General features: G+C 46.5%; 1 protein-coding gene across 1 annotated transcript; it reads right to left on the minus strand.

Annotated features, from left to right (window-relative positions):
- Positions 1-284: 284 nt before the first annotated feature.
- Positions 285-2,068, minus strand: LOC119331947 (hydroxycinnamoyltransferase 4-like). The gene has a single exon (XM_037605123.1). It carries the CDS (start codon positions 1,843-1,845, stop codon positions 556-558), a length of 1,290 nt encoding a protein of 429 aa, XP_037461020.1. The 5' UTR covers positions 1,846-2,068; the 3' UTR covers positions 285-555.
- Between the last annotated feature and the right edge of the window lie 13,296 nt (positions 2,069-15,364).

A 15,364-nucleotide genomic window follows, 5' to 3' on the forward strand; every position in this document is an offset into this window, starting at 1 on the left:
GCACACGCATCCGTGATGCCACACCGGGCACCACGATGCCTGCCCAAACGTCGCAGGACAGACGTCCAAATCTTAAGGCACGAGAACGGGCACTAGGGTGTCCGAATTCACATGGTATGTATACGTAAAGTTGGGTACAATAATTTCAAGATGTCAAAGTAGAGTGATAGATAGCCATGCATGTCCTCATCATAGAGCGACGTGTAAAAGGAACGGTGTAGGGCGGCTTAGATGCGGCAATCGACACGAGACACTCGGCTTGATTAGCTGGAGAGACTGAGAGATACACATGACATGCCCAAGTCCAATATATACTTCTCGAGTCTTATTACACTAGCCAGTAAAAGATAGCGGCATGCGGCTATACATGCATGGCTTACTTACCAGCCAACACTTCACTCATGGACGCGCACATGTTAACATACTACCACACGGTGGTAATAATAAAATAATTACGACGCGAACGTACATGCCTGCATGGAGATGCAGAATATATCCATGCATGTCCCTCGCATGGTAACGTTGCGTGATACGTGTGCGTCTACTATATATTCATCACAGCTCGAGGCGGGCCAGCTCGTCGGCGAACCCCTCCCTGAACGCCGGCATGCTCTCGGGCTCCAGCGACAGCACGAGCGCGAGGGCGCCGTCCTTGCCGGGCGCGTTCATCACGTACACGAAGCCGCTGTAGTACATGAGGGCCGGCCCCATGAACGCCGGCGCGCCCCACCCGAAGTCGGCGTCGGAGAGCGACATGCCCATCCAGCTGATGGCGCGGAGGTGCGCGCGCGAGATGCCGCTGCGGGGCAGGTTCATCGTGTCCACCCCTTCCAGGTAGTCCACCAGCGACCTCGCGTGGTCGCCGCCCTGGCTCGTCGCCGCGCGCGCCAGCCTCGCGGCGTGGACCAGCGGGCTCGACACCACCTCCTCCACGGTGGCCGACACCGACGTGCGGATCACCGCGTTGCCGAAGTACCCCGCCGGGAGCTGCGGGTCCAGGCGCGCGCGCATGTCCACCATGGAGTAGAGCCGCGTCTCGGCCGACGGAGGGAGCGCGCGGGCGCGGCACACGCACTGCCACACCAGGGCCACCACGGCGCGGAACGTGGATGCGCCGAGGCACCGCGCCTTGAGCGCGCCCACCTGGCCCTTGCTCATCGTGACGATGGCGCTCGCGTACGTGGAGGCCGACACGGGGTCCACCGGCTCCGGCTCCGGCTTGTACTCCGGGTGGTCGTACAGCACCGCGCGCGACTGCGGCGGGCGCGCGGCGAGCAGCGTGTGGTCGAAGCACGGCGGCACGGTGGGCGCGCCTGCGCCGCGGGAGATGCTCGCCCAGGTCTCGAAGAAGTGCGCGGCGCCGCGCGCGTCGACGATCGAGTGGTGCATGGCCTGGCCGAGCACCAGGCCGCCGCAGCGGAGGCGCGTGATCTGCACGAAGAGCAGCGCGCAGGGCGGGTTGGGCGCCGGCGTGGGCGGGACGAGCAGGTCCCGCATCTCGCCGCAGGGCACGAACTCGTTCATCAGCTCCTCGAGCGCGTAGTGCTCGGAGCGGGCGGTGACGAATACCACGCCCTCGGCGGTGCAGTCCACCTGGACGCGGCCGGTGGCGTCGAGGCCCAGGCGGCCGGCGAGCGGGTAGAAAGCGACGAGCGCTCTGGCGAGGCTGTCCTTCATGGCGTCGGCGGCGAAGAAGCCCGGGTCGCCGTTGGGGCGGAAGAAGTAGACGGTGGGGGTGTAGCCTCTCCTCCCGGCGAGGTCGAGGTTGGAGAGCCAGATGCTGCCCCCCGGCGTCGGCTCGGCCGGGACGACCAGCTCCGACGAGAGCACCTCCACCATCGCCATTGCCAACCGAGCTAGCTAGTGTGAAGTGACGTTGAAAGTTGGCAGTTGGCAGTTGGCAGTCGGCGTTGTGATTTCTAAGAGCGCTCCGCCGGGTTTAAATAGAAGCGGGAAGGCGCCATGGAGATGGAGGCCATCTCCATGGCGCGCGCGGTTGGTGGCATTTGCGCTGTACACTGGAGCCACGCGGCCGTGTAAAATCGATGACTGGTAAAGACGGCCGGTGCGGTAAAGCAGATAGCTGCTGGGAGCTCCGAACGACATGATTAGGCGTGTCTCTCTCGTCTCCATGCCGGGGTAAATTAAGAATGAAGACGGAGACTGGACACTGAGAGTACACACGTTTCCTCCTGACTTCTCCGCCAGTGCGCACTTTCTATATCGTCGTAGCATATGGAATTCAGAGCTCGTGGAATTAATGGGGGATATCAGGGGTCGTTCTCTTCCTTTACAGGAACAGTTTTGCTAGAACTCATCTAGATGAGATTTAATTTGGTCTCATTCATATTTTATAGCCATTGAATGTGATGCTATAAGATGCGTGTGTGCTGACGTGGGTTGTATCCATTTTTGTTTTTTAGGTGAATGAGACCAAATTACGTCTCATCTAGATGAGTTCTAGATACTCCCTTACAGGAAAGTTTACGGAAGAGGAATGACATTTCATTGGACGAGGGTTGGTAATTTGCACAACAGTGCTGCTAAATCTACTGAGATTTGATTATGACTCAGTCGATGCTATATTTGTTAAATCTTCCGCGGAGATTCATGCAAAATTTTCTTTTTAGTTTTTTCTTCTTATAAGTTATATCACTTGGTCGGTTAAGATTCGTGTCAAGACTCGCTCAGCTCAGTCGCTGCCCTGAACAATTATGAAACGGTGACTTGGGTGAACCAATCTGTGGTTGGATGGTTAGAGGGATTGTGGTATCCCTAACTCATCAGGTTCAAAATCTGATGCTCACATTTAATCCTGGATTTATTTCAGGATTTCTGGCGATGCACATTTAGTGGGAGTAGACGTTCCCGTCGACGATGAGGTGCCTATGGTGACTTCGTAAATTTCAAGATGATATGCCGGCTTAGTCTTTTGGAGGTGCTCACAAGTATAGGGTGTGCGCGTGTGCGTTCATAGGGGTGAGTGTATGCACATGTATATGAGCGCTTGCGTCTGTACTGTGTGAAAAAAAGACAATGACCTGACACCAAGATGAAAAATAGTGCATTATACAAAATAACGCCTTCCTTGATATATACTATAGCGTGCTATTAGTAAGACATTGTACACTGCTCAATTTAGCAAGACTATTCTCTAGGTTTAAAAGTCCTCTGAACTGCAGCGGGTTTAACGCAATATTTAAGGGGAGCGGCTGCAGGCTTTGGCCGCATGATTGCAGTTAACTTCAGTATTAAAAGCAAAAATCTCAGGCTGCACACCGATCGTCAGCGCTGGCGCATATATGGTCAGTAAAAAAGACAACCATGGGACATGCACCAGCGGGCATGCATCCATACATCCGGATACATCATACTAGAAAATTTATTTTTTTTTTTTTTTAAAAAAAGGTCATTCTCCGGCCTTTGCATCTGAGAGATGCCCACTTTATTAAAACGTCGAGAGTAATAAAGTCTGGTCTGCAGAGTACAACTTACAACAAGAGCAAGCAAAAAAAAATAAAGAGTACAAGTCTCAAAGCCACATCCGGCCGGACGAAGATACAGTAAGAACCTATCCTATGCAGTGATCGTCATCCAAACCGATTGAAAAAAAATCCATGTTGCCATTTTCCATCGGTTGCACCCAGTAGCCAGCTGCTCCCTGGAAGCCGTAAGAGTGAGTAATGACCACGGATCCATGCCGTAGCCCTGAATATAACCTGCAATAAATTAATCATAGGTTTTCTGTTAAAGATCATATCATTCTTGCAGTTTCATATAGCCCAAAGAAATGGGCATATTCCAATCCGAATATTACACGCATGTAAAGAAAAAAAATCCTACATACTTCGTAGATCAACTACTCTAATCCTCGTCGGAGATGTCCACTATCTCGATGCCTGATGTCAGGTACATGGGAGGCAGCCGCTCTAACTTCCGTGGCTCCTCCACGACAGCCTAATTCCATCTCCGCTTCGACCTCGTCGAAGAGGGCGTCGGTCGCCGCCCGTTCTTGCCGGATGAATCGCCGGTTGGCCTCCACATAGGCTTCATCCTGGATGGACTCCAGGATGGCCTGCTGCTCTGCCATCTCGTCCGCTTGGGTGATGGTGAATTCCTTCTCCGCATGATCCATGTTGAAGCCCGGAGCCGACGCCAGCTCCTCCTCCTCCTCCTCCTCCTCCTCCTCCTCCTCTGACTCTGGCGAGTCCGGAGGCAGCCCGGCAACGGACGCGGGGGGGTGCGCGCGGCGCGCCTTGCCCGGATCTCCTTCTCGATCTGGTACCGGCGCTCCGTGTGAGCATAGCGTAGGTGGTTATCTTCTTCCGGACCATGGCGAAGCCGAAGAGAGTGGAAAGAGCGTCGGAGCAGGAGAGAGGAGGTAGATGGGGGACACCGGCTAGCTTAAATAGCCGGATTTGGCCTCGGGCGGCGAGCCGGACCAGCGCCACACAGTGTTCACACCCTTCACCCGAGGAGACGTCCGATGGACTGCTTGGTTTTCCGGGCGATTTCGCATGGGACCCTGACGTTAGTCTGACGTGACGGACGCGTCCGCGCCCTGTATCCGCCCCATATTTAAGCTGTGATATGAGGGGTGTCGGCCAGGCGGCGTTTGAGGAGCCCATTTTGATCAATTTTTCGTGATCGATCAGTGACCAAGCCGTCCGTCCGGGCGTTTAAGAGGGGTTTAGGGCGTGGGACTGTAGATGCTCTAATATAACTTGCTATGGCCAGATTTATCATTTGGACATTAACGATGGGACAAGATAGTTGCTTCGTGACAGGTTAGATTTCTTTCCCGTATTGCGACGTCGACAGGACATGATGTACCCCCGCAAAAAGAAAAACATGGCATGATGTACGTAGGCTAGCTTGTATGGTCAGATTTCTCTTAGGCTACATGCATGAGATCCCGGTAATTAACTAAGATTATTATTATTATTATTATTTTCCCTTTTACCCATTTTGCTTTTTGAATCAGAACATTCTGTCAACCCATCAGTATTGTGCGTCTAAAGCAAGCTGCCCAAGTGTCCAGTCATGATTTTGCTCCATGGTTGGGGTTGGGTTTCTCTCTTCCCTTTTCCTTCTGATTTTTTTAATGTAAAAAGGTCTATCAAGCTCGATCAGTCTACAGTGCCAACAATGTTACGTAAGGACATCTCTCAAAAGCTCCGATATATGTCTGTGTTATGGTGTCTATACCATTTATGTCAACTTCTATTATTCAATAGGGACCCATGATCTATGAAGTGGTCAGGATGTTTGTTTTCCGGCAAATCTGAGACAAAAGTGAAAAGCTTTCTCAGAGTCTGGATACCCACTTGATCAATCAAAAGCCTCCTCGTAGTCTTCTTCTTTTTTCTCTCTTCATATATATGTATTGTCCTCCTCTTCTCTCCCCTCCCAACCAAACACCACAAATCCCACCATATGCATGGCCCCCCTCTACTCTCTTCTCCCAACCAGATTAATTTATGAATAGCTTTGGATGGCCCCCTCCGCATCATGTCCACGGAACACGTCCGGGCATATACCGGAGCCATTTGCGGGTCAGCTTTGAAGATTGCCCTAAAGGTCTTCTCAGATGTGAAGTTAGGTAGCTCTGAAAAATTCTAATTACGCCATATTCAGTGCCTTCATCATCGATGCGTTGCTTGGCGATGGCGGCAACAAATGTAGTGGTAGTAGAATAATATACTCCCTCCGTTCCGAAATAATTGTCGTTGGGAGTTCCTCTCCGACCAGGTGAAAACGCACAAAAGTACAGAAATACCCCTCGTTTGAAAACAGATCGTCTTCCTCCTCCATCCGCGAGGCAGCACCCCTCCAGTCCAGGACTCCTCCATCCTCCGTCGGGCTCCTCCAGCCCAGCGCCCCTCCGTCGGGCTCCTCCAGGCCAGCGCCCCTCCGTCAGGCTCCTCCAGGCCAGCGCTCCTCTTTGCCCCTCCTCCAGGCTCCTCCAGGCCAGCACTCCTCTTTGCCCCTCCGCCAGGCCCCTCGTCGCCCCTGCTTCTCCGCCGGGCTCCTCCAGGCCAGCGCTCACCTCCTGCCCCGCCTGACCCTGGCCAGCGCTCAACTCCTCCTCCGCCCCCACCTCCTCCACGGCTACGGCCAGGCCACCAGCGGCTCCATTCCAGTGAACTCCCCTGCTCTCTGCTCATCTTTGTGGTAGGCATCCTGCAAAATTGTTCATGTTACTTTTCAATCAAGAAATCAGGAATACTAGCAATATATCGATATCAAGATCATGATCTGCTAGTTTTGGAAACGTTCACTCAGGAAATCAGTCAATGAGGATATCAAAATGTTTTGGTAATGGAGTAGTGTGCACATGTACATTGTCGCTAGGTGTGGGTACAAAATTATGGTATCTTGAGCATCCCCACCAACAGAATTACAGTTGAGAAAATTCAGCCAGGGCACAATTTCAAAACAGTAAGACCAGTCACAAAACAGAAAGTCTTGGTTTGAAAATGGTAGGTAGGTCACCTTACCAGCTTCTCTTTCTTTCATTCATTTCCATCACCATCACCTTGGCTCAAGTTCGCTTTCTTTCACACTATCAAAGGAATTCAGTTAGGAGTAACACTAAGTGAATCAAATTTGCAGATGATGTACTGAAAAGGGTGTTGTTTCTTGACAAGAAAAGGCAGAATTGATGTACTGAAAAGGGTGTTGTTTCTGAAACAATTGTCATATTATGAGTTCACCTAAGGAAATTAAGCTGGTTTCTGAAAGTTCAAATAAGGTGCACAAACCCTTAAGGTTCAAATAAGATGACCATGACAGTAAAAGTAATATTGACATGGAGTAAACATTAGCACTAATTGAAATGAGTAAACACTAGCAATATTAACAGAATTAAACACTAGCAATATTAATAGGAGTAAACAGAAATATTAGTACAAGTGTCATACTACTGTAAGTGCTAAATCTGATTTGGTCTTTTTGCAAGCTTTTACTCCTACACTACTCCTAATTAAATGAAGAAGATCTTGAACTAATGTAAGAGAAGAGAAAAAGGAGTGAGAAGCAAGAATTTAGTTAATTTTAATTAACTGGAAAAGGATTTAGTTGATTTTTACTCCTACACTAAATCTGGAATACTCCTACAGATTAGTAACCATGAACTTTCTCAATAACAGTACAGAAGGGCACAATATTGGGAAGTTTGTTAGTCTGGCATGGTAGCAACAGTAAAATATATACAAGCAGGCACTCCCTTCTCTATATATGAATTCAACTAAGAGATCCGCTGATCTAACGCGCACAAATTCTTCATTAACCTAGGAAACTAATTATGGCTGGTAATGCTTCATTAACCTAGGAAACAAATTCTTGCTTTGACAGTAAACAGACAACAATTGACCATAACAATATTGTCACTGTTGCTTTGACAATAAGCAGACTGAATTTATATGTACTTCTTCTTCTTCTTCTTCTTGTACTTCTACTTCTACTTCTACTTCTACTTCATCTTACATATTCATATCTTCAGGAGAAAATGGATCTCCCAGATCTCAACTTCACTCCACCTGTAGAAGATGTGGATGAAATGGACGAAGATGCAGGAGAGCGAATGGAAGGAGATGAAATTGTTCAAGATCCAGGAGAGCGAATGGAAGGAGATGAAATTGTTCAAGATCCAGGTACAGTTACCGTTGATCATTCCATCACTTCATCACTTGATCATTTCATTTAATCATTTCTCTGTTGTATGTCTTGGTGCAGGTGTTGGGCAAGTTGCTAGGAAATATAAAACCCTCAATGACCAGCAAAAATTTGCTGCTTATGTAGCAATGCATACACTGTGTATGAGTAGAGGAGGCACTTTTTTGGGAACTGACAAGCAAGACATTGCAAATTTTTTCGGAGTGGGTGTTTGGAGTATACAAAGAATTTGGAGAAAAGCAATGAGGCAAATTAGCGAAGGTAAAGAGGTGGATGTTTCTAATCAAAAAAAAGGAAATTCTGGAAGAAAGCCTAAGGACATTAATCTAGAAAAAATCCTAACGATCCCATTAAACAAAAGGTCTACCATTAGGTCACTTGCTTGGCAACTGGGGTGTAGCCCTACCACACTTCATAGAAAGTTCATGTTAAACTTGATAAGGAGGCATACAAACTGCGTGAAGCCAACTCTAAAGGACCAGAATAAGAAGGATAGGATGAAATTTTGTTTGTCGATGCTTGATGAGGCAACAACAGCAACACCAAGGCCTAAGTTCAAGACTATGCATAATGTTGTCCATATTGACGAGAAGTGGTTCAACATGACCAAGAAGAATAGAACCTATTATCTGCTGGACGGGGAGGAAGAGCCTACAAGGCCTATACATGGTAACTGTATTGGAAAGGTGATGTTCTTGACGGCTGTTGCTAGGCCGAGGTGGGACAGTGAAGGAAACGTGACCTTCTCTGGGAAAATCGGTATCTGGCCATTCGTGAAAGAAGTTCCTGCTCAAAGAGGTGTAACACAAGCCTTCCTGAGTATCAAAAACTCCAGACCTTACTTCCAAACTTCAGCATTAAAATAAACTTTTTCCTCTCCTCTCCTATTCCACTCCACTCCTCTCTAGCATCACTAGCAGGAACTTCTCCTTTGAGCAGGAACTTCTTTCACGAATGGCCAGATACCGATTTTCCCAGAGAAGGTCACGTTTCCTTCACTGTCCCACCTCGGCCTAGCAACGGCCGTCAAGAACATCACCTTTCCAATACAGTTGCCATGTATAGGCCTTGTAGGCTCTTCCTCCCCGTCCAGCAGATAATAGGTTCTATTCTTCTTGGTCATGTTGAACCACTTCTCGTCAATATGGACAACATTATGCATAGTCTTGAACTTAGGCCTTGGTGTTGCTGTTGTTGCCTCATCAAGCATCGACAAACAAAATTTCATCCTATCCTTCTTATTCTGGTCCTTTAGAGCTGGCTTCACGCAGTTTGTATGCCTCCTTATCAAGTTTAACATGAACTTTCTATGAAGTGTGGTAGGGCTACACCCCAGTTGCCAAGCAAGTGACCTAATGGTAGACCTTTTGTTTAATGGGATCGTTAGGATTTTTTCTAGATTAATGTCCTTAGGCTTTCTTCCAGAATTTCCTTTTTTTTATTAGAAATATCCGCCTCTTTACCTTCGCTAATTTGCCTCATTGCTTTTCTCCAAATTCTTTGTATACTCCAAACACCCACTCCGAAAAAATTTGCAATGTCTTGCTTGTCAGTTCCCAAAAAAGTGCCTCCTCTACTCATACACAGTGTATGCATTGCTACATAAGCAGCAAATTTTTGCTGGTCATTGAGGGTTTTATATTTCCTAGCAACTTGCCCAACACCTGCATCAAGACATACAACAGAGAAATGATTAAATGAAATGATCAAGTGATGAAGTGATGGAATGATCAAATGATGAAATGATGGAATGATCAACGGTAACTGTACCTGGATCTTGAACAATTTCATCTCCTTCCATTCGCTCTCCTGGATCTTGAACAATTTCATCTCCTTCCATTCGCTCTCCTGCATCTTCGTCCATTTCATCCACATCTTCTACAGGTGGAGTGAAGTTGAGATCTGGGAGATCCATTTTCTCCTGAAGATATGAATATGTAAGATGAAGTAGAAGTAGAAGTAGAAGTAGAAGTACAAGAAGAAGAAGAAGAAGAAGAAGAAGTACATATAAATTCAGTCTGCTTATTGTCAAAGCAACAGTGACAATATTGTTATGGTCAATTGTTGTCTGTTTACTGTCAAAGCAAGAATTTTTTTCCTAGGTTAATGAAGCATTACCAGCCATAATTAGTTTCCTAGGTTAATGAAGAATTTGTGCGCGTTAGATCAGCGGATCTCTTAGTTGAATTCATATATAGAGAAGGGAGTGCCTGCTTGTATATATTTTACTGTTGCTACCATGCCAGACTAACAAACTTCCCAATATTGTGCCCTTCTGTACTGTTATTGAGAAAGTTCATGGTTACTGATCTATAGGAGTATTCCAGATTTAGTGTAGGAGTAAAAATCAACTAAATCCTTTTCCAGTTAATTAAAATTAACTAAATTCTTGCTTCTCACTCCTTTTTCTCTTCTCTTACATTAGTTCAAGATCTTCTTCATTTAATTAGGAGTAGTGTAGGAGTAAAAGCTTGCAAAAAGACCAAATCAGATTTAGCACTTGCAGTAGTATGGCACTTGTACTAATATTTCTGTTTACTCCTATTAATATTGCTAGTGTTTAATTCTGTTAATATTGCTAGTGTTTACTCATTTCAATTAGTGCTAATGTTTACTCCATGTCAATATTACTTTTACTGTCATGGTCATCTTATTTGAACCTTAAGGGTTTGTGCACCTTATTTGAACTTTCAGAAACCAGCTTAATTTCCTTAGGTGAACTCATAATATGACAATTGTTTCAGAAACAACACCCTTTTCAGTACATCAATTCTGCCTTTTCTTGTCAAGAAACAACACCCTTTTCAGTACATCATCTGCAAATTTGATTCACTTAGTGTTACTCCTAACTGAATTCCTTTGATAGTGTGAAAGAAAGCGAACTTGAGCCAAGGTGATGGTGATGGAAATGAATGAAAGAAAGAGAAGCTGGTAAGGTGACCTACCTACCATTTTCAAACCAAGACTTTCTGTTTTGTGACTGGTCTTACTGTTTTGAAATTGTGCCCTGGCTGAATTTTCTCAACTGTAATTCTGTTGGTGGGGATGCTCAAGATACCGTAATTTTGTACCCACACCTAGCGACAATGTACATGTGCACACTACTCCATTACCAAAACATTTTGATATCCTCATTGACTGATTTCCTGAGTGAACGTTTCCAAAACTAGCAGATCATGATCTTGATATCGATATATTGCTAGTATTCCTGATTTCTTGATTGAAAAGTAACATGAACAATTTTGCAGGATGCCTACCACAAAGATGAGCAGAGAGCAGGGGAGTTCACTGGAATGGAGCCGCTGGTGGCCTGGCCGTAGCCGTGGAGGAGGTGGGGGCGGAGGAGGAGTTGAGCGCTGGCCAGGGTCAGGCGGGGCAGGAGGTGAGCGCTGGCCTGGAGGAGCCCGGCGGAGAAGCAGGGGCGACGAGGGGCCTGGCGGAGGGGCAAAGAGGAGTGCTGGCCTGGAGGAGCCTGGAGGAGGGGCAAAGAGGAGCGCTGGCCTGGAGGAGCCTGACGGAGGGGCGCTGGCCTGGAGGAGCCCGACGGAGGGGCGCTGGCCTGGAGGAGCCTGACGGAGGGGCGCTGGCCTGGAGGAGCCCGACGGAGGGGCGCTGGCCTGGAGGAGCCCGACGGAGGATGGAGGAGTCCTGGACTGGAGGGGTGCTGCCTCGCGGATGGAGGAGGAAGACAATCTGTTTTCAAACGAGGGGTATTTCTGTACTTTTGTGCGTTTTCATCTGGTCGGAGAGGAACTCCCAACGACAATTATTTCGGAACGGAGGGAGTATAACTGATGCATGGGACATGCACGATTATTAGCTGGCATAATCACTGTTTCGTCGTTTGCTTATCGGATGTCGGAAACTGTCTATTGCTAACTAGAGAGAGAAACCAACGGTGGTTTTCGTTTCTTTTAGTAGGTAGCTTAGCTTGGCCCCTAATAATCCGGGCTTTGTGATGGACTTATTGGCGCTACTTAATTCCGTAGTGGATGATGAGCATGCATGCGTTTCAGTTGGTCCGGCCTCCGTGTAGTACTTACTAGAAACAAAACGGTCGTTAATGAGCTGATGCGCCTTCAAGCTAATAACATTGTTTCGACAGGAATGGAGTTTATCTTGAACCTCGCATCATCTTGAGCGGGCGTCCACTGCATGCTTCAGATGGCAACGCATATATAGACACGGACACGTAAAAAAGCTCTCACAATATCGATCGATATCACACACGGGTTTCAGCTAAGTGAGCATACGTTGGACCGTCGCATGCGGTGACGTTTTCCCGTGGGCTCGTCACGCTTTGCTTGCATGGCACGAGAGGTGCAACTTCACATCAACTATACGTGGTACTCCCTCCATTTTACAATGTAGTGCTTTCTCTATTCCCGTGCTTGAACTTTGACCGTAAATTTAACTACTAAGACCGATTGTGGCGGGAGCAAAAATTATATCAGTGAATTCGTATTCGAAAGAAGTTTTTAATATGTAGCTTTTTCTCCCGCCGCAGTCGGTCTCGTTCGTTAAATTTATGGTCAAAGTTCGATCTCAGAAAGCGCAGGTGCACTATATTTTAGAATGGATGGAGTACTTGATTTTTCCGTAGATAATCCTGTGAAATGGTGTATTTCCTCGCATCAAAATCCTGTTAAAATCACAAGGTGACGCGCTGGTTGCGTCAGTAACACGTACGGCGAGCGAACGTGGTCGTTTTTCTTACCAAACGGCGAACCAAACCCTAGGTGGTAGCTACCTGGAAATCCATGGACACATCAGCGCATATGCATGCATGGACGCATGGGTCCCGTCCCGGCCGGTTGGTGGAGTTGCTGGCTCCGCTCGCGTCAGCCCGTTGACTGGGCGTGGGCGGACACGACAGGCATCCGCACCACACTCCACTCACACACCGATCGATCCAGACACCATGCCACACGCACGGACACCCCGGTCAAAAACCTCCCGGCTGCACGCCACCCTCCGCTACTTTCGTGCCATATATACCTGGAATATGGTTCGCATGCCTGCCTTTCCCTGGTCAAATTCTGGAGACCTGAGTATGATTTGCCACCCCACCAGAAGCAAAGAGAGTGCGTTTGTGCGCCGGCCAGGGAGGAAAAGGCTCTGTGCATGCAATGGTCTCTGGATCCCGTCCCGTAGATTTTTTATTATCTTTATTAGAAAAGGAGGAGAGCAATGCTATGCGGACGACAACTTTTGGACGATTTGCAGACGACGATCAAATCCAGCGGTAGGAATCTGGTCCACAAAGGAGCAGCGGCCGCTTGATTGTTTTGTCGTGCACAGATCGGCCAGGGCACATCGTGTGTAGAGCAATTTCGAAAGGAGGATCATCCCGCCCCTGCTTTAGAATCATGCATGCTGTCCTATTATTAAGCAAAGTATCCGAAACGTTTTGCGGTCTAGTATAAGCTCGGTTTGAGCTAAAAAATAGTTTTTTAAAAAACTAGCACATATGCCCATGCGTTGCAACGGAAAAAAATTGATGTTTTGTTCAAGCATAATGTCTCATAGCATCCTTCTATAAAATGAACATAAAAAAATACGATGCAATTTAGTCGTGTTATATTTTCTTTGCCGGGCATAATCTTTCATCGATTCCATTTAAGTAAAATTCTTCCTTTAGTTACCATGACGTCCTCACCCGTTTTAGTCGGGAATCAAATTGTTCCTTCTCTAATTTAGTAGCCCAACACATAAAGCCTACAAATATTTTGTAAATTATGTTATATTTTTTACCTCAAGTCCTTCCTTTAATTAGCTCGCCCTAAACACGAGGGCTGCCACTCATATATTTAGAATGAGTTGGGATTAGTAAATGTGAATGGTGTATAGGTCGTTGGTTGTTACATAAAACATCCAGATAGGAGTTCCTGTGATCAATTCTGACAATATTGATTTATTTTGACCTAATTATTATTCGCGGTCTCTATAAAAGCCCATAAAAGGCCCATCAACGTACAAGTATTTGGCCCAGACCGCTTAGCGTGCACTCAAACCAAACGAAAAGGACTAAACCAAACCAAGAATGCTTATTCCCTTTAATAGTAGGTATAGGTATAGATAAAAGTTGCTACAACCGGCACAAATAGAACGGGATGACTAAATACCTCGCCTATTATTGAAGCGTCATCTAAACCGGTTGTAGATATCTCAAGCTACCATCTTCCACGATGGCGACGTACGTGCAGTGTAGTGGACTATATATAGTAGTGGTACGTACGTACGGAGCAAGTAGTGAGACAGTCCTCGTTGGAGTATGTGTTTGGAGTACCTATACGCCACGAACGTCACACTCACGTAAACTACGCACCAAGTATACGTGAAATAAATTTGAAGATTCTAAAAGAAGAATATCCCATGGTGAAAGTTTCATGGTCAGACTCAGTCACCACTCGCATCACCTATAATTAGTGACTTGAGTGATCAAAATCACTGTGCATCTGAGCATTAGCTTGTTTCATTGGCTGTCATTTACGCGTTGTGTATTTGCAACTAACTTTGACAGTGTTATATATTTTTGGGTAAGCCAGCTATCGATACTACATGCAAGTCTTCCTCATGTATGCCAAAGGTAGGTGAGAAAAATGCGAGTATTGGACAGCTCTGTCTTAATTTACTGGTAGCTTCTTTGCTTAAAGATACTAGCAGTGTACATCAGAGGGCGCGACTCCCTTCGAAGGCGTCAATATTGTCGGCATTTGATGGGGGACAGTACACCTATTTTATACGTTAGGCTATCAGTATTTGTGCACTCATGGTAGTGTGATGGTGTTCATACGTCCTTATGACTCATGATGATGCATGCATGTTCCTTTGCTGCATAGCATGCATAATGTCCGCGTTCAAGCTTCTGTATCTTTGAGGCCAATAGTCAATGTTGTAATAGATTTGTTTGATAAAGTTTATACAATAGCACTACTCCTAGAATTATTATGAAATATAGGGTCTTTTGGTTTGCAGCTTAAGGTTGACACATCTAATCTTGAGGTCTTTTACGGTACCCTGGTACTCCAAAATAGAACAGGGAGTACCAATTAAATCCAACCATCGATTCTAAGGGGTATTATGGACCTTTTGTGTTGCTATAAAATTTTCCCAAAAATTCCTTTTATTAATAAATCTTCCAGTCTATTTCGTTGATGATGAAAAAAAAAATCCTTTGATCCAATCTGTTAACGCCGCTAGCGTTGCAATCACGCAGCTCTCCCCTTGGAATGCCGTCAAGTGATCTTCCCCGTATCCGTCTCAACTGCTGACCTGCCCTCCCTTCAGCGCACCAATCATCCTCTTCGCAGGGCTAACTATCTTCCTGATGCTCGACCGCCACACCGCCGATGGTTTCTTCACTTCGGTCGTAGCGTTGCTGATGTATCAAGTAATTCCACCTCTATAATGTCGATCTTGTGCATTTGATATCTCATTGTCTGTCTCGATCCCTTTCTTGATGTGTGCATATCTTCGATCACTGAGATTGGTCCTTAATTTGAACAAAAATCCGGTATAGACCTACTTATCATTGACATGCACTCCTACTTCCTGATCGAGAGCTACTTATCATGTATCGATCGACTTTGTTCCTTTTTTACGGCAATAATTTCTTATCATAAAATTCATGTATTTTCGAACAACTTTTTCATTGAAGACGAAATTTGAAAAGTATGGACGCCCA

This window comes from Triticum dicoccoides, chromosome 7A (genome assembly GCF_002162155.2).
Source record: "Triticum dicoccoides isolate Atlit2015 ecotype Zavitan chromosome 7A, WEW_v2.0, whole genome shotgun sequence".
NCBI lineage: Eukaryota > Viridiplantae > Streptophyta > Magnoliopsida > Poales > Poaceae > Triticum > Triticum dicoccoides.